General features: G+C 43.3%; 1 protein-coding gene across 1 annotated transcript in view; it reads right to left on the reverse strand.

Moving 5' to 3' along the window:
• klhdc3 (kelch domain containing 3) overlaps positions 1–26736 on the reverse strand; it is a 166218-nt gene that overhangs the window by 112774 nt on the left and 26708 nt on the right. The window contains exons 3-4 of the mRNA XM_052477433.1: positions 13284–13460; positions 624–739 (exon numbers count right to left, since the gene is read on the reverse strand). Coding sequence (XP_052333393.1) covers positions 624–739; positions 13284–13460 — 293 coding nt within the window. The remainder of the gene's footprint in view (positions 1–623; positions 740–13283; positions 13461–26736) is intronic.

The raw sequence follows: 26736 nt of genomic DNA on the forward strand, positions 1-26736 counted from the left end.
CTGACCTGAGCCCTAGGACCGTGCCCCAGGACTACCTGACATGAAGGCTCCTTGCTGTCCCCAGTCCACCTGACTGTGCTGCTGCTCCAGTTTCAACTGTTCTGCCTTATTATTATTCGACCATGCTGGTCATTTATGAACATTTGAACATCTTGGTCATGTTCTGTTATAATCTCTACCCGGCACAGCCAGAAGAGGACTGGCCACCCCACATAGCCCGGTTCCTCTCTAGGTTTCTTCCTAGGTTTTGGCCTTTCTAGGGAGTTTTTCCTAGCCACCGTGCTTTTACACCTGCATTGTTTGCTGTTTGGGGTTTTAGGCTGGGTTTCTGTACAGCACTTTGAGATATCAGCTGATGTACGAAGGGCTATATAAATACATTTGATTTGATTTTGATTTGATTTGATCTGATTTATCGCTACAGCATAAAGCTCACAGAAAAAAACTCTATGAAATGGAATTAAAATAATTGAACTGACATGGATCAATTAGTTGTTTAAAAAAGGAACAATAACCAAAATGTTGGTTAATTGCTCAGCACTAATACCAGCTGCTCGTACCCTCCAAAGAAGTACATGGCCTTCAGCAGGACAAAGGGGTCAGGGTTAGAGGTCAGGACTCACCAGCTGCTCGTATCCTCCAAAGATGTACATGGCCTTCCCCAGGATGCAGGCAGAGTGGCCATCTCTCGCCCCCGGAACCGTCCCAGAAATCTTAGGGGTGAACCACCGGTGGTTGTCTGAAGTTCAAAACAGACACGTTAACCTCACACAGAGAAACACGTCCGTCCGTCCGTCCGTCCGTCCGTCCGTCCGTCCGTCCGTCCGTCCGTCCGTCCGTCAGTCCGTCAGTCCGTCAGTCAGTCAGTCAGAACAATGATAAAGCCTGTTTGATACATCTGGTGTAGCCTCCTAGAACAATGATAAAGCCTGTTTAGTACATCTAGTGTAGCCTCCTAGAACAATGATAAAGCCTGTTTAGTACATCTGGTGTAGTCTCCTAGAACAATGATAAGGCCTGTTTAGTACATCTGGTGTAGCCTCCTAGAACAATGATAAAGCCTGTTTAGTACATCTGGTGTAGCCTCCTAGAACAATGATAAGGCCTGTTTGATACATCTGGTGTAGTCTCTTAGAACAATGATAAAGCCTGTTTAGTACATCTGGTGTAGTCTCCTAGAACAATGATAAAGCCTGTTTAGTACATCTGGTGTAGTCTCCTAGAACAATGATAAAGCCTGTTTGGTACATCTGGTGTAGTCTCTTAGAACAATGATACCGACCGCAAAAAGGTTAATAGGGTTAAAAGGTCAAAAAGATTAATAGGGTTAAAAGGTCAAAAAGGTTAATAGGGTCTGTCATCCTGCTGAGTTCACTACTCCGGGGGTTATATTCCTTGTTATAAAGAATGTTATAAATAATCATTTGTTTTATCTGATTGTACATTTAGGATTCTGACAGTTCGACAGCGATAAAGCATAGCTTAAGGATAAAAGGCCTATTCGTTTTAAGACTAAGTCAATGTTCATTCAAGTGTTATAAAATGTTATACGCTAAATAACACTGTTTCATCTGAATGTTGTTGACTTCTATAAATCCACAATACGTAAGCTATTCAAAATGAAGTTGTTTGTGTGACATCGACTCTTCATTTATAATTATATTTTTTGTTCCTGCTTATTGAAAGTGCTGCTGCAGGACCTTATGCCTGATCGCTCATTTCACAATTAAAGGACATTAATAAACACTTGTGGTGCCTCAACTCATCTCACTTCGGTCTCTAGGTGGACTCACTCTCCCCAAGTAGAACCTCACCATCCACAACACTTACATTTCATTTACAAATAATACAAACTGACCACAGTTCTTTGTTCGTTTCTCTGCATTGTTTGTAACATATTTTTTTTACTTTTTTGTACATAATGTTGCTGCTACTGTCTCTTATGACCGAAAATAACTTCTGGGCATCAGACTGCGATTACCCACCACGGAATGGCAGAATCCTTTTTTTGCTTTAAACGAGTCCGATGTGAATGATATACTGCTTCCCAGGAACAGGCCCAGATCCCCGTCAATTGCGTGAAGAGGTGGAGAAAAAGGGGCCAGAGGGCGGGCTGCCTTCTGAGAACTCGTAGGCGATCGAATAAACCCCCACTTCCTTCCATTCCGCGAGAAAAATTGCAATCTTTGTAAAATAAAATGATGACCTACGCGGAAGATTAAACTACTAAACTTCATGGAGTCATGGCTGAACAACGACATTACCAACATACAGCTGGCCGGTACACTGTATCAACAGCGGCAAAAATTAAAGCACGGAGCACTAGTGACTGGATCAATAAAAAAGTGGTCAGATGAAGCAGATGCTAAGCCACAGGTTCCAGGATTCTACAGATGGAATTGAGGAGTACACCACATCAGTCATTGGCTTCTATGCTCGCTTCGAGACTAATGCATGAGAGCACCAGCTGTTCCGGAAGACTGTGTGATCACTCTCTCTGCAGCCGATGTGAGTAAGACCTTTAAACAGGTCAACATTCACAAGGCCGCAGGGCCAGACGGATTACCAGGACGTCTACTCAGAATATGTGCTGACCAACTGGCAAATGTCTTCACTGACATTTTAAACCACTCCATGTCCGAGTCTGCAATACCAACATGTTTTAAGCAGACAACCATAGTCCCTGTGCCCAAGAACACTAAGGTAGCGTACCTAAATGTCTACCGACCCGTAGCACTCACGTCTGTAGCCATAAAGTGCTTTGAACGGCATGTCATGGCTCACATCAACACCATTATCCCAGAAACCCAAGACCCACTCCAATTTGCATACCGCCCCAACAGATCCACAGATGATGTAATCTCTACTGCACTCCAAACTTTCCTATCCCACCTTGACAAAAGGGACACCTATGTGAGAATGCTGTTCATTGACTACAGCTCAGCATTCAACACCATAGTGCCCTCAAAGCACATCAATAAGCTAAGGACCCTGGGACTAAACACCTCCCTCTGAAACTGGATCCTGGACTTCCTGACGGTCTGCCCCCAGGTGGTAAGGGTTGGTAAAAACACATCCGCCACGCTGATCCTCAACACGGGTGTCCCTCAGGGTTCATGCTCAATCCTTTCCTGCACCTCCTGTTCACTCATGACTGCATGGCCAGGCACGACTTTAACCCCATCATTAAGTTTGCCGATGACACAACAACAATCGACAACAATGAGACAGCCTATAGGGAGGAGGTCAGAGACCTGGCCGTGTGGTGCCAGGACAAGAACCTCTCCCTCAACGTGATCAAGACAAAGGAGATGATTGTGGACTACAGGAAAAGGAGGACCGAGCATGTCCCCATTCTCATCGACTAGGCTATAGTGGAAGAGGTGGAGAGCTTCAAGTTCCTTGGCGTCCACATCACCAACAAACTAGAACGGTCCAAACACACCAAGAGAGTTGTGAAGAGGGCACGACATAACCTATTCCCCCTCAGGAGACTGAAAAGATTTGGCATGTGTCCTCAGATCCTCAAAAGGTTCTATAGCTGCACCATCGAGAGCATCCTGACTGGTTGCATCACTGTATGGCAACTGCTCGGCCTCCGGCGGCAAGGCACTACAGAGGCGCACGGTCCAGTACATCACCGGGGCTATGCTTCCTGCCATCCAGGTCCTCTACACCAGGCAATGTCAGAGGAAGGCCCTAAAAATTGTCACATTTCAGCCACCCTAGTCATAGACTGTTCTCTCTGCTACCGCAAGAGGTACTGGAGCGTCATGTCAAGGTCCAAGAGGCTTCTAAACAACTTCTACCCCCATAAGACTCCTGAACATCTAATCATGTACCATATACTCAGACTAATCATGTACCATATACCCAGACTAGTCATGTACCATATACCCAGACTAATCATGTACCATATACCCAGACTAATCATGTACCATATACCCAGACTAATCATGTACCATATACCCAGACTATTCATGTACCATATACCCAGACTATTAGCATTGCCCCCCCTCTGTTTTATACTGCTGCTACTCTCTGTTGTTATAGTCACTTTAATAACTCTACCTACATATTACCTCAACTACCCATTGACTCTGTACCAGTACCCCCTGTATATAGCCTCCACATTGACTCTGTACCGGTACCCCCTGTATATAGCCTCCACATTGACTCTGTACCGGTACCCCCTGTATATAGCCTCCACATTGACTCTGTACTGGTACCCCCTGTATATAGCCTCCACATTGACTCTGTACCGGTACCCCCTGTATATAGCCTCCACATGGACTCTGTACCGGTACCCCTGTATATAGCCTCCACATTGACTCTGTACCGGTACCCCCTGTATATAGCCTCCACATTGACTCTGTACCGGTACCCCCTGTATATAGCCTCCACATTGACTCTGTACCGGTACCCCCTGTATATAGCCTCCACATTGACTCTGTACCGGTACCCCCTGTATATAGCCTCCACATTGACTCTGTACCGGTACCCCCTGTATATAGCCTCCACATTGACTCTGTACCGGTACCACCCTGTATATAGCCTCCACATTGACTCTGTACCGGTACCACCCTGTATATAGCCTCCACATTGACTCTGTACCGGTATATACTATTGGTATTTTACTGCTGCTCATTATTTACTTGTTACATTTTATTTCTTATTTCTTATTCTTACTCATATTTTTTTTGAACTGCATTGTTGGTTAGGGGCACGTAAATAAGCATTTCATTGTAAAGTATTCGGCACTAATACATTTTGATCTGATGAATACAATAACTACGTATTCATACCATGACTCTCCCTTTCCATGGAATGGCCACCACACTCTGCTAAAATGTTATCTGGTTTTTCGATGATAGACGGGAGAGACAAGGTTAACTGACTTTATACAAGTAGGGTTAGGGTTATCTGGTTTTTCGATGATAGACAAGGTTAACTGACTTTATACAAGTAGGGTTAGGGTTATCTGGTTTTTCGATGATAGACGGGAGAGACAAGGTTAACTGACTTTATAAGTAAAGACCAACAAAATACATGGAATGTTCACAGGCTTCATGTTGGTAAAAAAGCATATGGGTTAGGGGTTAGGGGTTAGGGGTTAGGGTTAAGCATATGGTTTTCGAAGAATTGTCAGTAGATGTGGTTTTCCTGAGTTACATTTAAAAAAGGATACATGTAACATTTAAAGAGGAGCTGGGTTGGAGAGGCCTATACTGCTACCTACTGTAGTAACAGCAGTGGTGTAGGTAGAGGTCTATACTGCTACCTACTGTAGTAACAGCAGTGGTATAGGTAGAGGTCTATACTGCTACCTACTGTAGTAACAGCAGTGGTGTAGGTAGAGGTCTATACTGCTACCTACTGTAGTAACAGCAGTGGTATAGGTAGAGGTCTATACTGCTACCTACTGTAGTAACAGCAGTGGTGTAGGTAGAGGTCTATACTGCTACCTACTGTAGTAACAGCAGTGGTGTAGGTAGAGGTCTATACTGCTACCTACTGTAGTAACAGCAGTGGTGTAGGTAGAGGTCTATACTGCTACCTACTGTAGTAACAGCAGTGGTGTAGGTAGAGGTCTATACTGCTACCTACTGTAGTAACATCAGTGGTATAGGTAGAGGTCTATACTGCTACCTACTGTAGTAACAGCAGTGGTGTAGGTAGAGGTCTATACTGCTACCTACTGTAGTAACAGCAGTGGTAGAGGTCTATACTGCTACCTACTGTAGTAACAGCAGTGGTATAGGTAGAGGTCTATACTGCTACCTACTGTAGTAACAGCAGTGGTGTAGGTAGAGGTCTATACTGCTACCTACTGTAGTAACAGCAGTGGTGTAGGTAGAGGTCTATACTGCTACCTACTGTAGTAACAGCAGTGGTGTAGGTAGAGGTCTATACTGCTACCTACTGTAGTAACAGCAGTGGTAGAGGTCTATACTGCTACCTACTGTAGTAACAGCAGTGGTGTAGGTAGAGGTCTATACTGCTACCTACTGTAGTAACAGCAGTGGTGTAGGTAGAGGCCTATACTGCCACCTACTGTAGTAACAGCAGTGGTGTAGGTAGAGGTCTATACTGCCACCTACTGTAGTAACAGCAGTGGTAGAGGTCTATACTGCTACCTACTGTAGTAACAGCAGTGGTGTAGGTAGAGGTCTATACTGCTACCTACTGTAGTAACATCAGTGGTGTAGGTAGAGGTCTATACAGCTACCTACTGTAGTAACAGCAGTGGTGTAGGTAGAGGTCTATACTGCTACCTACTGTAGTAACATCAGTGGTGTAGGTAGAGGTCTATACAGCTACCTACTGTAGTAACAGCAGTGGTGTAGGTAGAGGTCTATACTGCTACCTACTGTAGTAACAGCAGTGGTATAGGTAGAGGTCTATACTGCTACCTACTGTAGTAACAGCAGTGGTGTAGGTAGAGGTCTATACTGCTACCTACTGTAGTAACAGCAGTGGTGTAGGTAGAGGTCTATACTGCTACCTACTGTAGTAACATCAGTGGTGTAGGTAGAGGCCTATACTGCTACCTACTGTAGTAACATCAGTGGTATAGGTAGAGGTCTATACTGCTACCTACTGTAGTAACAGCAGTGGTATAGGTAGAGGCCTATACTGCTACCTACTGTAGTAACAGCAGTGGTGTAGGTAGAGGTCTATACTGCTACCTACTGTAGTAACAGCAGTGGTGTAGGTAGAGGTCTATACTGCTACCTACTGTAGTAACATCAGTGGTGTAGGTAGAGGTCTATACTGCTACCTACTGTAGTAACATCAGTGGTATAGGTAGAGGTCTATACTGCTACCTACTGTAGTAACAGCAGTGGTGTAGGTAGAGGTCTATACTGCTACCTACTGTAGTAACAGCAGTGGTATAGGTAGAGGTCTATACTGCTACCTACTGTAGTAACAGCAGTGGTGTAGGTAGAGGTCTATACTGCTACCTACTGTAGTAACATCAGTGGTGTAGGTAGAGGCCTATACTGCTACCTACTGTAGTAACAGCAGTGGTGTAGGTAGAGGTCTATACTGCTACCTACTGTAGTAACAGCAGTGGTGTAGGTAGAGGTCTATACTGCTACCTACTGTAGTAACAGCAGTGGTAGAGGTCTATACTGCTACCTACTGTAGTAACAGCAGTGGTGTAGGTAGAGGCCTATACTGCTACCTACTGTAGTAACAGCAGTGGTGTAGGTAGAGGCCTATACTGCTACCTACTGTAGTAACATCAGTGGTATAGGTAGAGGTCTATACTGCTACCTACTGTAGTAACAGCAGTGGTGTAGGTAGAGGTCTATACTGCTACCTACTGTAGTAACATCAGTGGTGTAGGTAGAGGTCTATACTGCTACCTACTGTAGTAACAGCAGTGGTGTAGGTAGAGGTCTATACTGCTACCTACTGTAGTAACAGCAGTGGTGTAGGTAGAGGTCTATACTGCTACCTACTGTAGTAACAGCAGTGGTGTAGGTAGAGGTCTATACTGCTACCTACTGTAGTAACATCAGTGGTGTAGGTAGAGGCCTATACTGCTACCTACTGTAGTAACATCAGTGGTGTAGGTAGAGGCCTATACTGCTACCTACTGTAGTAACATCAGTGGTGTAGGTGAAAAGTATACTCGGCCATAATAGACTTTATATGTGACCACCACCTCGATTCGGCCAACATTGGAAATTGTGTTTTTTTACATTGGAGAAAAGTAGATTCAGAGCTATAAAATGCTGCATTCAGAAAGCATTCAGATACCGTAGATTCAGAGCTATAAACTGGTGCATTCAGAAACCGTAGATTCAGAGCTATAAAATGGTGCATTCAGAAAGCATTCAGATACCGTAGATTCAGAGCTATAAACTGGTGCATTCAGAAACCGTAGATTCAGAGCTATAAAATGGTGCATTCAGAAAGCATTCAGATACCGTAGATTCAGAGCTATAAACTGGTGCATTCAGAAAGCATTCAGATACCGTAGATTCAGAGCTATAAACTGGTGCATTCAGAAAGCATTCAGATACCGTAGATTCAGAGCTATAAACTGGTGCATTCAGAAAGCATTCAGATACCGTAGATTCAGAGCTATAAACTGGTGCATTCAGAAACCGTAGATTCAGAGCTATAAAATGGTGCATTCAGAAAGCATTCAGATACCGTAGATTCAGAGCTATAAACTGGTGCATTCAGAAAGCATTCAGATACCGTAGATTCAGAGCTATAAACTGGTGCATTCAGAAACCGTAGATTCAGAGCTATAAAATGGTGCATTCAGAAAGCATTCAGATACCGTTTTAAACATTGTTACATAACAGCATTATTCTAAAATGGATTCAATTATTTGTTTTTCTCAAGCTACACACAATAGCCAAGTTTTACAGTGTTATTAAAAATGAAAACAGAAATACCGTATTTACATAAGAATTCAGACCCTTTGCTAGGAGTCTCGACATGGAGCTCAGGTGAATCCTGTTTCCATTGATCATCCTTGAGATGTTTCTACAACTTGATTGGAGTCCACCTGTGGTAAATTCAATTGATTGGACATGATTTGGAAAGGCACACACCTGTCTATATAAGGTCCCACAATCCGGTGTAGAGCATGGCGCTTGCAGCACCAAGGTTGTGGGTTCGATTCCCACAGGGGACCAGTACGAAAAAAGTATTCAAATGTATGCACTCACTACTGCAAGTCACTCTGGATAAAAGCATCTGCTAAATGACTCAAATGTAAATGTTGACAGTGCATGTCAGAGCAAAACCCAAGCTATGAAGTCAAAGGAATTGTACGTAGAGCTCCAAGGCGGGATTGTGTTGAGGCACAGATCTGGGGAAGAGAACCAAAAAGATTCTGCAGCATTCAAGGTCCCCAAGAATATAGTGGCCTCCATCATTCTTAAATTGAAGAAGTCAGAAGCAATCAGGGGGAGAAGGGCCTTGGTCAGGGAGGTGACCAAGAACCCAATGGTCACTTTGACAGAGTTCCTCTGGAGATGGGAGAACCTTCCAGAAGTTGACAACCATCTCTGCATCACTCCACCAATCAGGCCTATGCCAGACGGATGCCACTCCTCAACAAAAAGGCACATGACCGCCCCCTTGCGGTTTGCCAAAAGGCACCTAAAGGACTCTCAGACATTCTCTGGTCTGATGAAACCCAGATTGGCCTGGACTTGAACCCAATCGAACATCTCTGGAGAGACCTGAAAATAGCTGTGCAGCAACGCTCCCCACCCGCGGTACTGAGTAAAGGGTCTGAATACTTATGTAAATGTGATAAGGTTTTTATTTTTTATCCATTTGGGAAAAAAACATTCAAAACTCTTTTTCCTTTGTCATTATGGGGTATTGTGATGTCATTATGGGGTATTGTGATGTCATTATGGGGTATTGTGATGTCATTATGGGGTATTGTGATGGGGCGGCAGGGTGGGAGCGGCAGGGTAGCCTAGTGTTTAGAACGTTGGTCTAGTAACCGGTAGGTTGCATGTTCAAATCCCCAAGCTGACAAGGTACAAATCTGTCGTTCTGCCCCTGAACAGGCAGTTAACCCACTGTTCCTAGGCCGTTATTGAAAATAAGAATTTGTTCTTAACTGACTTGCCTAGTTAAATAAAGGTAAAATAAAAAATAAACAAATTATGGGGGCGTAGATTGATGAGGGGTAAACATTTTTTTTAATCCATTTTAGAATAAGCCTGTAACGTGACAACATGTGTAAAAAGTAAAGGGGTCTGAATAATTTGCAAATGCACTGTATATCATGCAGTTGAGGAGCATTGGGAAAGTAATTCTGCTTTGAAAGTTAATAAACTTGTAACCCCACTTTGGAGAAATGGCCCTTGAATATTTTGGTACACCTACTGGAGAGCTCTTTGTCTACAACTAGTAATGCAAACAGATTGTCATAGCTAGCCACCAGGCATGAATCTGCAGGTAGCTTACGCTAACCAACTAGGTTCAATGTTAGCCAACTAGGTTCAATGTTAGCCAGCTAGCTAACATTAGGCTACAACTAGCAATGCAAACAGATTTCTGGAAAACAAATAATATTACTACACAGATCATTAGCTAGTGACATTAGCTAGTGACACACGTAACATTAGCTAGTGAGCAAGCCAGCTAAAGTTATCTAGCTAGCTAACAATACGCTTTAACGCACAATGAAAACACCTTTCTGACAACATTAGAAACGTATTACATCTCAAAATGTAGCTAGACACTTACCCATACAAATGGATGAACGCTTCTCCCTATCTGTTATGGATGCCATTCGTTTAAAGATGCAGAGACAAATGTTTTATACATGATCCTTCTATGTTCTCTTTCTGGCTCCAAAGTCATACTCTGCTCCCACCGGTCATTCCATTGATTTCAACAACAACAAATCGGTCAATTTCTTCCTTGACAACAACACTGTTGATCGCCGTCTCTTTCCCGGTCACCAGAAGACTCTACAATGTCTGGTTCAATGAAAATGTTTTTACCTAAATCCTGGATTTCATCATCTGATTCATTTTCAGAGTCCAAGAGGCACGATCGTCCTCCAGAAAGGAGTCAGTCAATAAAGACTTTAACCCGCTGACCTTTGTCCACATGTTCAATTCAGGGCAGCGATGTTGAGAGCACTATTACAGTTCTCCATGACACGCATCTTCCAATCAGAACTACCTACACACCCTGAGCAGCTCATGTTATAGACAGAACCTTGCTACATGACAGACCAATCAGAACTACCTACACACCCTGAGCAGCTCATGTTATAGACAGAACCTTGCTACATGACAGACCAATCAGAACTACCTACACACACTGAGCAGCTCATGTTATAGACAGAACCTTGCTACATGACAGACCAATCCAAACGTATCTCGAGGCATGTCCAGCCCATGATTGGCTAGCGTGAAGATTCATTTCTTTTTCCGTGGCTAAATAATATATAATAATAATAATATATGCCATTTAGCAGACGCTTTTATCCAAAGCGACTTACAGTCATGTGTGCATACATTCTACGTATGGGTGGTCCCGGGAATCGAACCCACTACCCTGGCGTTACAAGCGCCATGCTCTACCAACTGAGCTACAGAAGGACCACTAAACTAACTAGACTTGTAATTTAACAATTGTATTCATACTTACAGATGCCATACAAGTTTCAAATGTATCAACCCATGGAGGTCTGGATTTGGAGTCACACTCAAAATTAAAGTGGAAAACCACACTACAGGCTGATCCAACTTTGATGTAATGTCCTTAAAACTAGTCAAAATGAGGCTCAGTGGTGTGTGTGGCCTCCACGTGCCTGTATGACCTCCCTACAACGCCTGGGCATGCTCCTGATAAGGTGGCGGATGGTCTCCTGAGGGATCTCCTCCCAGACCTGGACTAAAGCATCCGCCAACGCCTGGACAGTCTGTGGTGCAACGTGCCGTTGGTGGATGGAGCGAGACATGATGTCCCAGATGTGCTCAATTGATTCAGGTCTGGGGAACGGGCGGGCCAGTCCATAGCATCAATGCCTTCACCTTGCAGGAACTGCTGACACACTCCAGCCACATGAGGTCTAGCATTGTCTTGCATTAGGAGGAACCCAGGGCCAACCACACCAGCATATGGTCTCACAACGGACCGGGGATCTCATCTCGGTACCTAATGGCAGTCAGGCTACCTCTGGCGAGCACATGGAGGGCTGTGCGGCCCCCCAAAGAAATGCCACCCCACACCATGACTGACCCACCGCCAAACCTGTCATGCTGGAGGATGTTGCAGGCAGCAGAACGTTCTCCACGGCGTCTCCAGACTCTGTCACGTGCTCAGTGTGAACCTGCTTTCATCTGTGAAGAGCACAGCGCGCCAGTGGCGAATTTGCCAATCTTGGTGTTCTCTGGCAAATGCCAAACGTCCTGCACGGTGTTGGGCTGTAAGCACAACCCCCACCTGTGGACGTCGGGCCCTCATACCACCCTCATGGAGTCTGTTTCTGACCGTTTGAGCAGACACATGCACATTTGTGGCCTGCTGGAGGTCATTTTGCAGGGCTCTGGCAGTGCTCCTCCTGCTCCTCCTTGCACAAAGGCGGAGGTAGCGGTCCTGCTGCTGGGTTGTTGCCCTCCTACGGCCTCCTTCACGTCTCCTGATGTACTGGCCTGTTTCCTGGTAGCGCCTCCATGCTCTGGTCACTACGCTGACAGGCACAGCAAACCTTCTTGCCACAGCTCGCATTGATGTGTCATCCTGGATGAGCTGCACTACCTGAGCCACTTGTGTGGGTTGTAGACTCCGTCTCATGCTACCACTAGAGTGAAAGCACCGCCAGCATTCAAAAGTGACCAAAACATCAGCCAGGAAGCATAGGAACTGAGAAGTTGTCTGTGGTCCCCACCTGCAGAACCACTCCTTTATTGGGGGTGTCTTGCTAATTGCCTATAATTTCCACCTGTTGTCTATTCCATTTGCACAACAGCATGTGAAATTTATTGTCAATCAGTGTTGCTTCCTAAGTGGACAGTTTGATTTCACAGAAGTGTGATTGACTTGGAGTTACATTGTGTTGTTTAAGTGTTCCCTTTATTTTTTTGAGCAGTGTATATATATATATATATATATATATATATATATATATATATATACATACACACGCAAAATCGGCCGATTAATCGTATCGGCTATTCTTGGTCCTCCAATAATCGGTATTGGTATCGACGAAAAATCATAATATAGACAGGTGTGTGTCTTTCCAAATTATGTCCAATCAATTGAATTTACCACAGGTGGAGTCCAATCAAGTTGTAGAAACATCGTAAAGGATGATCAATGGAAACAGGATGCACCTGAGCTCCATTTCGAGTCTCATAGCAAACGGTCTAAATACTTAAGTAAATAAGGTATGTTGTTTTTTTTGTATAAATTAGCTAATATTTTGAAAAACCTGTTTTCACTTTGTCATTATGGGGTATTGTGTGAAGATTGCTGAGGATTTCTATTTTTTTGTATCATTTTCGAATAAAGCTGTAACTTAACAAAATGTGGAAAAAAGTCAAGGGGTTTGAATAGTTTCTGAATGCACTGTCAGTCTAGTTACCACATGTATTTAACATTTTTGCTATGGCAAACAGGGAATAGGCCACTTGGCATGTCGCCCTGCTGTGTGCTGCCAGACACCAGCGGTGCAGTCAAGTTCAAATACGCCAAACCATAATTTGTGACATCCCGATGTTGTCACCATCAACGAAGGCTGATAGACGAAGCAATCGTTGAAGTGTACTTACTGATGTCAAAGGCATAGAGGACGTTGCAGGCCCCCTCTGTGTCGTTACGACCCCCCCAGATGTAGATGGTATCGTCCAGCAGCACGGCTGTGTGACCGTAACGCATGTAGGGGACATCCCTGGCGTGTTCCCTACCACCTGTTCTCACTGGAGGCAACTTCATCCACCGCAGAGAAACTAGAGAGAGGAGACAGAGTATTACTACAGAGAGACACAAGGCATGTTCCCTACCACCTGTTCTCACTGGAGGCAACTTCATCCACCGCAGAGAAACTAGAGAGAGGAGACAGAGTATTACTATTTAAGAGATTGAACAAGGCATGTTCAACCTGTTGAACTGGAGGCTACTGTATCAACCGCAGAGAAACTAGGCTAGGAGACAGTATTATTACTATTGAACTAGGCTACTGTAGTATTACTATTGACAGACACTAGTATTACTACAGAGAGACACTATATTAATACAGAGAGACACTAGTATTACTACAGAGACACTAGTATTACTACAGAGACACTAGTATTACTACTAGAGACAACTGTATTACTACAGAGACAAGAGTATTACTACAGAGACACTAGTATTACTACAGAGAGACACAAGTATTAACAGAGAGCTACAGTATTATCTGTTGAACTAGGCTACTGTATTCAATCTGTTGAACTAGGTATTACTGAGAGACACAATATATTGAACAGGTATTACTGAGACACTAGTATTACAAGAGACACTATTGAACTAGTATTACTACAGTATTTAATAGACACTAGTATTACTACAGAGACAATCTATTACTACAGATCAAACACGTATTACTACAGAGACACGAGTATTACTACAGAGAGACACGAGTATTACTACAGAGAGACACAAGTATTACTACAGAGAGACTAGTATTACTACAGAGTACAGCAACGCTATACAATCTATTGAACTAGGCTACTGTAGTCAATCTATTGAACTAGGCTACTGTAGTCAATCTATTGAACTAGGCTACTGTAGTCAATCTATTGAACTAGGCTACTGTAGTCAATCTATTGAACTAGGCTACTGTAGTCAATCTATTGAACTAGGCTACTGTATTTAATCTATTGAACTAGGCTACTATATTTAATCTATTGAACTAGGCTACTGTATTTAATATATCGAACGAGGCTACTGTATTTAATATATTGAACTAGGCTACTGTATTTAATATATTGAACGAGGCTACTGTATTTAATATATTGAACTAGGCTACTGTATTTAATATATTGACCTAGGCTTCACAATTTAATCTATTAAACAAAATCAAACAGGTATAGGACATACACACGTTAAGCTGACCAGAGTGGTAGTGATTTAGGAGACATATCAACAGGTATAGGACATACACACGTTAAGCTGACCAGAGTGGTAGTGATTTAGGAGACATATCAACAGGTATAGGACATACACACGTTAAGCTGACCAGAGTGGTAGGAGACATATCAACAGGTATAGCACATACACACGTTAAGCTGACCAGAGTGGTAGGAGACATATCAACAGGTATAGGACATACACACGTTAAGCTGACCAGAGTGGTAGTGATTTAGGAGACATATCAACAGGTATAGGACATACACACGTTAAACTGACCAGAGTGGTAGTGATTTAGGAGACATATCAACAGGTATAAGACATACACACGTTAAGCTGACCAGAGTGGTAGGAGACATATCAACAGGTATAGGACATACACACGTTAAGCTGACCAGAGTGGTAGTGATTTAGGAGACATATCAACAGGTATAGGACATACACACGTTAAGCTGACCAGAGTGGTAGGAGACATATCAACAGGTATAGGACATACACACGTTAAGCTGACCAGAGTGGTAGTGATTTAGGAGACATATCAACAGGTATAGGACATACACACGTTAAGCTGACCAGAGTGGTAGGAGACATATCAACAGGTATAGGACATACACACGTTAAGCTGACCAGAGTGGTAGTGATTTAGAGACATATCAGGAGGTATAAGACATACACACGTTAAGCTGACCAGAGTGGTAGGAGACATATCAACAGGTATAGGACATACACACGTTAAGCTGACCAGAGTGGTAGGAGACATATCAACAGGTATAGGACATACACACGTTAAACTGACCAGAGTGGTAGGAGACATATCAACAGGTATAGGACATACACACGTTAAGCTGACCAGAGTGGTAGGAGACATATCAACAGGTATAGGACATACACACGTTAAACTGACCAGAGTGGTAGGAGACATATCAACAGGTATAGGACATACACACGTTAAGCTGACCAGAGTGGTAGGAGACATATCAACAGGTATAAGACATACACACGTTAAGCTGACCAGAGTGGTAGGAGACATATCAACAGGTATAGGACATACACACGTTAAGCTGACCAGAGTGGTAGGAGACATATCAACAGGTATAGGACATACACACGTTAAGCTGACCAGAGTGGTAGGAGACATATCAACAGGTATAGCACATACACACGTTAAGCTGACCAGAGTGGTAGTGATTTAGGAGACATATCAACAGGTATAGGACATACACACGTTAAGCTGACCAGAGTGGTAGTGATTTAGAGACATATCAACAGGTATAGGACATACACACGTTAAGCTGACCAGAGTGGTAGTGATTTAGACATATCAACAGGTATAGGACATACACACGTTAAGCTGACCAGAGTGGTAGGAGACATATCAACAGGTATAGCACATACACACGTTAAGCTGACCAGAGTGGTAGTGATTTAGACATATCAACAGGTATAGGACATACACACGTTAAGCTGACCAGAGTGGTAGGAGACATATCAACAGGTATAGGACATACACACGTTAAGCTGACCAGAGTGGTAGTGATTTAGAGACATATCAACAGGTATAGGACATACACACGTTAAGCTGACCAGAGTGGTAGGAGACATATCAACAGGTATAAGACATACACACGTTAAACTGACCAGAGTGGTAGGAGACATATCAACAGGTATAGCACATACACACGTTAAGCTGACCAGAGTGGTAGTGATTTAGGAGACATATCAACAGGTATAGGACATACACACGTTAAGCTGACCAGAGTGGTAGTGATTTAGGAGACATATCAACAGGTATAGGACATACACACGTTAAGCTGACCAGAGTGGTAGGAGACATATCAACAGGAATAGGACATACACACGTTAAACTGACCAGAGTGGTAGGAGACATATCAACAGGTATAGCACATACACACGTTAAGCTGACCAGAGTGGTAGGAGACATATCAACAGGTATAGCACATACACACGTTAAACTGACCAGAGTGGTAGGAGACATATCAACAGGTATAGGACATACACACGTTAAGCTGACCAGAGTGGTAGTGATTTAGGAGACATATCAACAGGTATAGGACATACACACGTTAAGCTGACCAGAGGTGGATTTAGGAGACATATCAACAGGTATAGCACATACACACGTTAAGCTGACCAGAGTGGTAGGAGACATATCAACAGGTATAGGACATACACACGTTAAGCTGACCAGAGTGGTAGTGATTTAGAGACATATCAACAGGTATAGGACATACACACGTTAAGCTGACCAGAGTGGTAGTGATTTAGGAGACATATCAACAGGTATAGGACATACACACGTTAAGCTGACCAGAGTGGTAGTGATTTAGGAGACATATCAACAGGTATAGGACATACACACGTTAAGCTGACCAGAGTGGTAGGAGACATATCAACAGGTATAGGACATACACACGTTAAGCTGACCAGAGTGGTAGGAGACATATCAACAGGTATAGCACATACACACGTTAAGCTGACCAGAGTGGTAGGAGACATATCAACAGGTATAAGACATACACACGTTAAGCTGACAAGAGTGGTAGTGATTTAGGACACATATCAACAGGTATAGCACATACACACGTTAAGCTGACCAGAGTGGTACGAGACATATCAACAGGTATAGCACATACACACGTTAAGCTGACCAGAGTGGTAGGAGACATATCAACAGGTATAGCACATACACACGTTAAGCTGACCAGAGTGGTAGGAGACATATCAACAGGTATAGCACATACACACGTTAAGCTGACCAGAGTGGTAGGAGACATATCAACAGGTATAGCACATACACACGTTAAGCTGACCAGAGTGGTAGGAGACATATCAACAGGTATAGCACATACACACGTTAAGCTGACCAGAGTGGTAGGAGACATATCAACAGGTATAGGACATACACACGTTAAGCTGACCAGAGTGGTAGGAGACATATCAACAGGTATAGGACATACACACGTTAAGCTGACCAGAGTGGTAGGAGACATATCAACAGGTATAGGACATACACACGTTAAGCTGACCAGAGTGGTAGGAGACATATCAACAGGTATAGGACATACACACGTTAAGCTGACCAGAGTGGTAGTGATTTAGGAGACATATCAACAGGTATAGGACATACACACGTTAAGCTGACCAGAGTGGTAGGAGACATATCAACAGGTATAGGACATACACACGTTAAGCTGACCAGAGTGGTAGTGATTTAGGAGACATATCAACAGGTATAGCACATACACACGTTAAGCTGACCAGAGTGGTAGTGATTTAGGAGACATATCAACAGGTATAGGACATACACACGTTAAACTGACCAGAGTGGTAAGAGACATATCAACAGGTATAAGACATACACACGTTAAGCTGACCAGAGTGGTAGTGATTTAGGAGACATATCAACAGGTATAGCACATACACACGTTAAACTGACCAGAGTGGTAGGAGACATATCAACAGGTATAAGACATACACACGTTAAGCTGACCAGAGTGGTAGGAGACATATCAACAGGTATAGCACATACACACGTTAAGCTGACCAGAGTGGTAGGAGACATATCAACAGGTATAGCACATACACACGTTAAACTGACCAGAGTGGTAGTGATTTAGGAGACATATCAACAGGTATAAGACATACACACGTTAAGCTGACCAGAGTGGTAGGAGACATATCAACAGGTATAGGACATACACACGTTAAGCTGACCAGAGTGGTAGTGATTTAGGAGACATATCAACAGGTATAGGACATACACACGTTAAGCTGACCAGAGTGGTAGGAGACATGTCAACAGGTATAGGACATACACACGTTAAGCTGACCAGAGTGGTAGTGATTTAGGAGACATATCAACAGGTATAAGACATACACACGTTAAGCTGACCAGAGTGGTAGGAGACATATCAACAGGTATAGGACATACACACGTTAAGCTGACCAGAGTGGTAGGAGACATATCAACAGGTATAGGACATACACACGTTAAACTGACCAGAGTGGTAGGAGACATATCAACAGGTATAGGACATACACACGTTAAGCTGACCAGAGTGGTAGGAGACATATCAACAGGTATAGGACATACACACGTTAAGCTGACCAGAGTGGTAGTGATTTAGGAGACATATCAACAGGTATAGGACATACACACGTTAAGCTGACCAGAGTGGTAGGAGACATATCAACAGGTATAGGACATACACACGTTAAGCTGACCAGAGTGGTAGGAGACATATCAACAGGTATAGGACATACACACGTTAAGCTGACCAGAGTGGTAGGAGACATATCAACAGGTATAGGACATACACACGTTAAGCTGACCAGAGTGGTAGGAGACATATCAACAGGTATAGGACATACACACGTTAAACTGACCAGAGTGGTAGGAGACATATCAACAGGTATAGCACATACACACGTTAAGCTGACCAGAGTGGTAGTGATTTAGGAGACATATCAACAGGTATAAGACATACACACGTTAAGCTGACCAGAGTGGTAGTGATTTAGGAGACATATCAACAGGTATAGGACATACACACGTTAAGCTGACCAGAGTGGTAGGAGACATATCAACAGGTATAGGACATACACACGTTAAGCTGACCAGAGTGGTAGTGATTTAGGAGACATATCAACAGGTATAGGACATACACACGTTAAGCTGACCAGAGTGGTAGTGATTTAGGAGACATATCAACAGGTATAGGACATACACACGTTAAACTGACCAGAGTGGTAGGAGACATATCAACAGGTATAGGACATACACACGTTAAACTGACCAGAGTGGTAGGAGACATATCAACAGGTATAGCACATACACACGTTAAGCTGACCAGAGTGGTAGGAGACATATCAACAGGTATAGCACATACACACGTTAAACTGACCAGAGTGGTAGGAGACATATCAACAGGTATAGGACATACACACGTTAAGCTGACCAGAGTGGTAGTGATTTAGGAGACATATCAACAGGTATAGGACATACACACGTTAAGCTGACCAGAGTGGTAGTGATTTAGGAGACATATCAACAGGTATAGCACATACACACGTTAAGCTGACCAGAGTGGTAGGAGACATATCAACAGGTATAGTAGGACATACACACGTTAAGCTGACCAGAGTGGTAGTGATTTAGGAGACATATCAACAGGTATAGGACATACACACGTTAAACTGACCAGAGTGGTAGGAGACATATCAACAGGTATAGGACATACACACGTTAAGCTGACCAGAGTGGTAGGAGACATATCAACAGGTATAGGACATACACACGTTAAACTGACCAGAGTGGTAGGAGACATATCAACAGGTATAGGACATACACACGTTAAGCTGACCAGAGTGGTAGGAGACATATCAACAGGTATAGGACATACACACGTTAAGCTGACCAGAGTGGTAGGAGACATATCAACAGGTATAGCACATACACACGTTAAGCTGACCAGAGTGGTAGTGATTTAGGAGACATATCAACAGGTATAGCACATACACACGTTAAGCTGACCAGAGTGGTAGGAGACATATCAACAGGTATAGCACATACACACGTTAAGCTGACCAGAGTGGTAGGAGACATATCAACAGGTATAGCACATACACACGTTAAGCTGACCAGAGTGGTAGGAGACATATCAACAGGTATAGCACATACACACGTTAAGCTGACCAGAGTGGTAGGAGACATATCAACAGGTATAGCACATACACACGTTAAGCTGACCAGAGTGGTAGGAGACATATCAACAGGTATAGGACATACACACGTTAAGCTGACCAGAGTGGTAGGAGACATATCAACAGGTATAGGACATACACACGTTAAGCTGACCAGAGTGGTAGGAGACATATCAACAGGTATAGGACATACACACGTTAAGCTGACCAGAGTGGTAGGAGACATATCAACAGGTATAGGACATACACACGTTAAGCTGACCAGAGTGGTAGGAGACATATCAACAGGTATAGCACATACACACGTTAAGCTGACCAGAGTGGTAGTGATTTAGGAGACATATCAACAGGTATAGCACATACACACGTTAAGCTGACCAGAGTGGTAGTGATTTAGGAGACATATCAACAGGTATAGGACATACACACGTTAAGCTGACCAGAGTGGTAGGAGACATATCAACAGGTATAGGACATACACACGTTAAGCTGACCAGAGTGGTAGTGATTTAGGAGACATATCAACAGGTATAGCACATACACACGTTAAGCTGACCAGAGTGGTAGTGATTTAGGAGACATATCAACAGGTATAGGACATACACACGTTAAACTGACCAGAGTGGTAAGAGACATATCAACAGGTATAAGACATACACACGTTAAGCTGACCAGAGTGGTAGTGATTTAGGAGACATATCAACAGGTATAGCACATACACACGTTAAACTGACCAGAGTGGTAGGAGACATATCAACAGGTATAGCACATACACACGTTAAGCTGACCAGAGTGGTAGGAGACATATCAACAGGTATAGCACATACACACGTTAAGCTGACCAGAGTGGTAGGAGACATATCAACAGGTATAGCACATACACACGTTAAACTGACCAGAGTGGTAGTGATTTAGGAGACATATCAACAGGTATAGGACATACACACGTTAAGCTGACCAGAGTGGTAGGAGACATATCAACAGGTATAGGACATACACACGTTAAGCTGACCAGAGTGGTAGGAGACATATCAACAGGTATAGGACATACACACGTTAAACTGACCAGAGTGGTAGGAGACATATCAACAGGTATAGGACATACACACGTTAAACTGACCAGAGTGGTAGGAGACATATCAACAGGTATAGGACATACACACGTTAAGCTGACCAGAGTGGTAGGAGACATATCAACAGGTATAAGACATACACACGTTAAGCTGACCAGAGTGGTAGGAGACATATCAACAGGTATAAGACATACACACGTTAAGCTGACCAGAGTGGTAGGAGACATATCAACAGGTATAGGACATACACACGTTAAGCTGACCAGAGTGGTAGGAGACATATCAACAGGTATAGGACATACACACGTTAAGCTGACCAGAGTGGTAGTGATTTAGGAGACATATCAACAGGTATAGGACATACACACGTTAAACTGACCAGAGTGGTAGTGATTTAGGAGACATATCAACAGGTATAGGACATACACACGTTAAGCTGACCAGAGTGGTAGGAGACATATCAACAGGTATAGCACATACACACGTTAAGCTGACCAGAGTGGTAGTGATTTAGGAGACATATCAACAGGTATAAGACATACACACGTTAAGCTGACCAGAGTGGTAGTGATTTAGGAGACATATCAACAGGTATAGGACATACACACGTTAAGCTGACCAGAGTGGTAGGAGACATATCAACAGGTATAGGACATACACACGTTAAGCTGACCAGAGTGGTAGTGATTTAGGAGACATATCAACAGGTATAGGACATACACACGTTAAGCTGACCAGAGTGGTAGTGATTTAGGAGACATATCAACAGGTATAGGACATACACACGTTAAACTGACCAGAGTGGTAGGAGACATATCAACAGGTATAGCACATACACACGTTAAGCTGACCAGAGTGGTAGGAGACATATCAACAGGTATAGGACATACACACGTTAAGCTGACCAGAGTGGTAGGAGACATATCAACAGGTATAGGACATACACACGTTAAGCTGACCAGAGTGGTAGGAGACATATCAACAGGTATAGCACATACACACGTTAAGCTGACCAGAGTGGTAGGAGACATATCAACAGGTATAGCACATACACACGTTAAGCTGACCAGAGTGGTAGGAGACATATCAACAGGTATAGGACATACACACGTTAAGCTGACCAGAGTGGTAGGAGACATATCAACAGGTATAGGACATACACACGTTAAACTGACCAGAGTGGTAGTGATTTAGAGACATATCAACAGGTATAGCACATACACACGTTAAGCTGACCAGAGTGGTAGTGATTTAGAGACATATCAACAGGTATAGGACATACACACGTTAAGCTGACCAGAGTGGTAGTGATTTAGGAGACATATCAACAGGTATAGCACATACACACGTTAAACTGACCAGAGTGGTAGGAGACATATCAACAGGTATAGGACATACACACGTTAAGCTGACCAGAGTGGTAGTGATTTAGGAGACATATCAACAGGTATAGCACATACACACGTTAAACTGACCAGAGTGGTAGGAGACATATCAACAGGTATAGGACATACACACGTTAAGCTGACCAGAGTGGTAGTGATTTAGGAGACATATCAACAGGTATAGCACATACACACGTTAAGCTGACCAGAGTGGTAGGAGACATATCAACAGGTATAGGACATACACACGTTAAGCTGACCAGAGTGGTAGTGATTTAGAGACATATCAACAGGTATAGGACATACACACGTTAAACTGACCAGAGTGGTAGTGATTTAGGAGACATATCAACAGGTATAGGACATACACACGTTAAGCTGACCAGAGTGGTAGTGATTTAGAGACATATCAACAGGTATAGCACATACACACGTTAAGCTGACCAGAGTGGTAGGAGACATATCAACAGGTATAGGACATACACACGTTAAGCTGACCAGAGTGGTAGGAGACATATCAACAGGTATAGGACATACACACGTTAAGCTGACCAGAGTGGTAGGAGACATATCAACAGGTATAGCACATACACACGTTAAGCTGACCAGAGTGGTAGGAGACATATCAACAGGTATAAGACATACACACGTTAAGCTGACAAGAGTGGTAGGACACATATCAACAGGTATAGGACATACACACGTTAAGCTGACCAGAGTGGTAGGAGACATATCAACAGGTATAGGACATACACACGTTAAGCTGACCAGAGTGGTAGGATTTAGACATATCAACAGGTATAGCACATACACACGTTAAGCTGACCAGAGTGGTAGGAGACATATCAACAGGTATAGCACATACACACGTTAAGCTGACCAGAGTGGTAGGAGACATATCAACAGGTATAGCACATACACACGTTAAGCTGACCAGAGTGGTAGGAGTCATATCAACAGGTATAGCACATACACACGTTAAGCTGACCAGAGTGGTAGGAGACATATCAACAGGTATAGGACATACACACGTTAAGCTGACCAGAGTGGTAGGAGACATATCAACAGGTAGGGGACATACACACGTTAAGCTGACCAGAGTGGTAGGAGACATATCAACAGGTATAGGACATACACACGTTAAACTGACCAGAGTGGTAGTGATTTAGGAGACATATCAACAGGTATAGCACATACACACGTTAAGCTGACCAGAGTGGTAGGAGACATATCAACAGGTATAGCACATACACACGTTAAGCTGACCAGAGTGGTAGTGATTTAGGAGATATATCAACAGGTATAGGACATACACACGTTAAACTGACCAGAGTGGTAGGAGACATATCAACAGGTATAGCACATACACACGTTAAGCTGACCAGAGTGGTAGTGATTTAGGAGACATATCAACAGGTATAGCACATACACACGTTAAACTGACCAGAGTGGTAGGAGACATATCAACAGGTATAAGACATACACACGTTAAGCTGACCAGAGTGGTAGGAGACATATCAACAGGTATAGCACATACACACGTTAAACTGACCAGAGTGGTAGGAGACATATCAACAGGTATAAAACATACACACGTTAAGCTGACCAGAGTGGTAGGAGACATATCAACAGGTATAGGACATACACACGTTAAGCTGACCAGAGTGGTAGTGATTTAGAGACATATCAACAGGTATAGCACATACACACGTTAAACTGACCAGAGTGGTAGGAGACATATCAACAGGTATAAGACATACACACGTTAAGCTGACCAGAGTGGTAGGAGACATATCAACAGGTATAGCACATACACACGTTAAACTGACCAGAGTGGTAGGAGACATATCAACAGGTATAGGACATACACACGTTAAGCTGACCAGAGTGGTAGGAGACATATCAACAGGTATAGCACATACACGTTAAGCTGACCAGAGTGGTAGGAGACATATCAACAGGTATAGGACATACACGTTAAGCTGACCAGAGTGGTAGGAGACATATCAACAGGTATAGGACATACACACGTTAAGCTGACCAGAGTGGTAGTGATTTAGAGACATATCAACAGGTATAGGACATACACACGTTAAGCTGACCAGAGTGGTAGGAGACATATCAACAGGTATAGGACATACACACGTTAAGCTGACCAGAGTGGTAGGAGACATATCAACAGGTATAGGACATACACACGTTAAGCTGACCAGTGGTAGGAGACATATCAACAGGTATAGACATACACACGTTAAGCTGACCAGAGTGGTAGGAGACATATCAACAGGTATAGGACATACACACGTTAAGCTGACCAGAGTGGTAGGAGACATATCAACAGGTATAGGACATACACGTTAAGCTGACCAGAGTGGTAGTGATTTAGAGACATATCAACAGGTATAGGACATACACACGTTAAGCTGACCAGATGGTAGTGATTTAGGAGACATATCAACAGGTATAGGACATACACACGTTAAGCTGACCAGAGTGGTAGGAGACATATCAACAGGTATAGGACATACACACGTTAAACTGACCAGAGTGGTAGGAGACATATCAACAGGTATAGGACATACACACGTTAAGCTGACCAGAGTGGTAGTGATTTAGGAGACATATCAACAGGTATAGGACATACACACGTTAAGCTGACCAGAGTGGTAGGAGACATATCAACAGGTATAGGACATACACACGTTAAGCTGACCAGAGTGGTAGGAGACATATCAACAGGTATAGCACATACACACGTTAAACTGACCAGAGTGGTAGTGATTTAGGAGACATATCAACAGGTATAGCACATACACACGTTAAGCTGACCAGAGTGGTAGGAGACATATCAACAGGTATAGCACATACACACGTTAAGCTGACCAGAGTGGTAGGAGACATATCAACAGGTATAGCACATACACACGTTAAGCTGACCAGAGTGGTAGGAGACATATCAACAGGTATAGCACATACACACGTTAAGCTGACCAGAGTGGTAGGAGACATATCAACAGGTATAGCACATACACACGTTAAGCTGACCAGAGTGGTAGGGGATAAAGACATAGGTCAACAGGTATAGGACATACACACGTTAAGCTGACCAGAGTGGTAGGAGACATATCAACAGGTATAGGACATACACACGTTAAGCTGACCAGAGTGGTAGGAGACATATCAACAGGTATAGGACATACACACGTTAAACTGACCAGAGTGGTAGGAGACATATCAACAGGTATAGCACATACACACGTTAAGCTGACCAGAGTGGTAGGAGACATATCAACAGGTATAGGACATACACACGTTAAGCTGACCAGAGTGGTAGTGATTTAGGAGACATATCAACAGGTATAGCACATACACACGTTAAGCTGACCAGAGTGGTAGTGATTTAGGAGACATATCAACAGGTATAGGACATACACACGTTAAGCTGACCAGAGTGGTAGGAGACATATCAACAGGTATAGGACATACACACGTTAAGCTGACCAGAGTGGTAGTGATTTAGGAGACATATCAACAGGTATAGCACATACACACGTTAAGCTGACCAGAGTGGTAGTGATTTAGGAGACATATCAACAGGTATAGGACATACACACGTTAAACTGACCAGAGTGGTAAGAGACATATCAACAGGTATAAGACATACACACGTTAAGCAACCAGAGTGGTAGTGAGCACATATCAACAGGTATAGCACATACACACGTTAAACTGACCAGAGTGGTAGGAGACATATCAACAGGTATAAGACATACACACGTTAAGCTGACCAGAGTGGTAGGAGACATATCAACAGGTATAGCACATACACACGTTAAGCTGACCAGAGTGGTAGGAGACATATCAACAGGTATAGCACATACACACGTTAAACTGACCAGAGTGGTAGTGATTTAGATAGACATATCAACAGG

This window comes from Oncorhynchus keta, chromosome 24 (genome assembly GCF_023373465.1).
Source record: "Oncorhynchus keta strain PuntledgeMale-10-30-2019 chromosome 24, Oket_V2, whole genome shotgun sequence".
Lineage (NCBI taxonomy): Eukaryota > Metazoa > Chordata > Actinopteri > Salmoniformes > Salmonidae > Oncorhynchus > Oncorhynchus keta.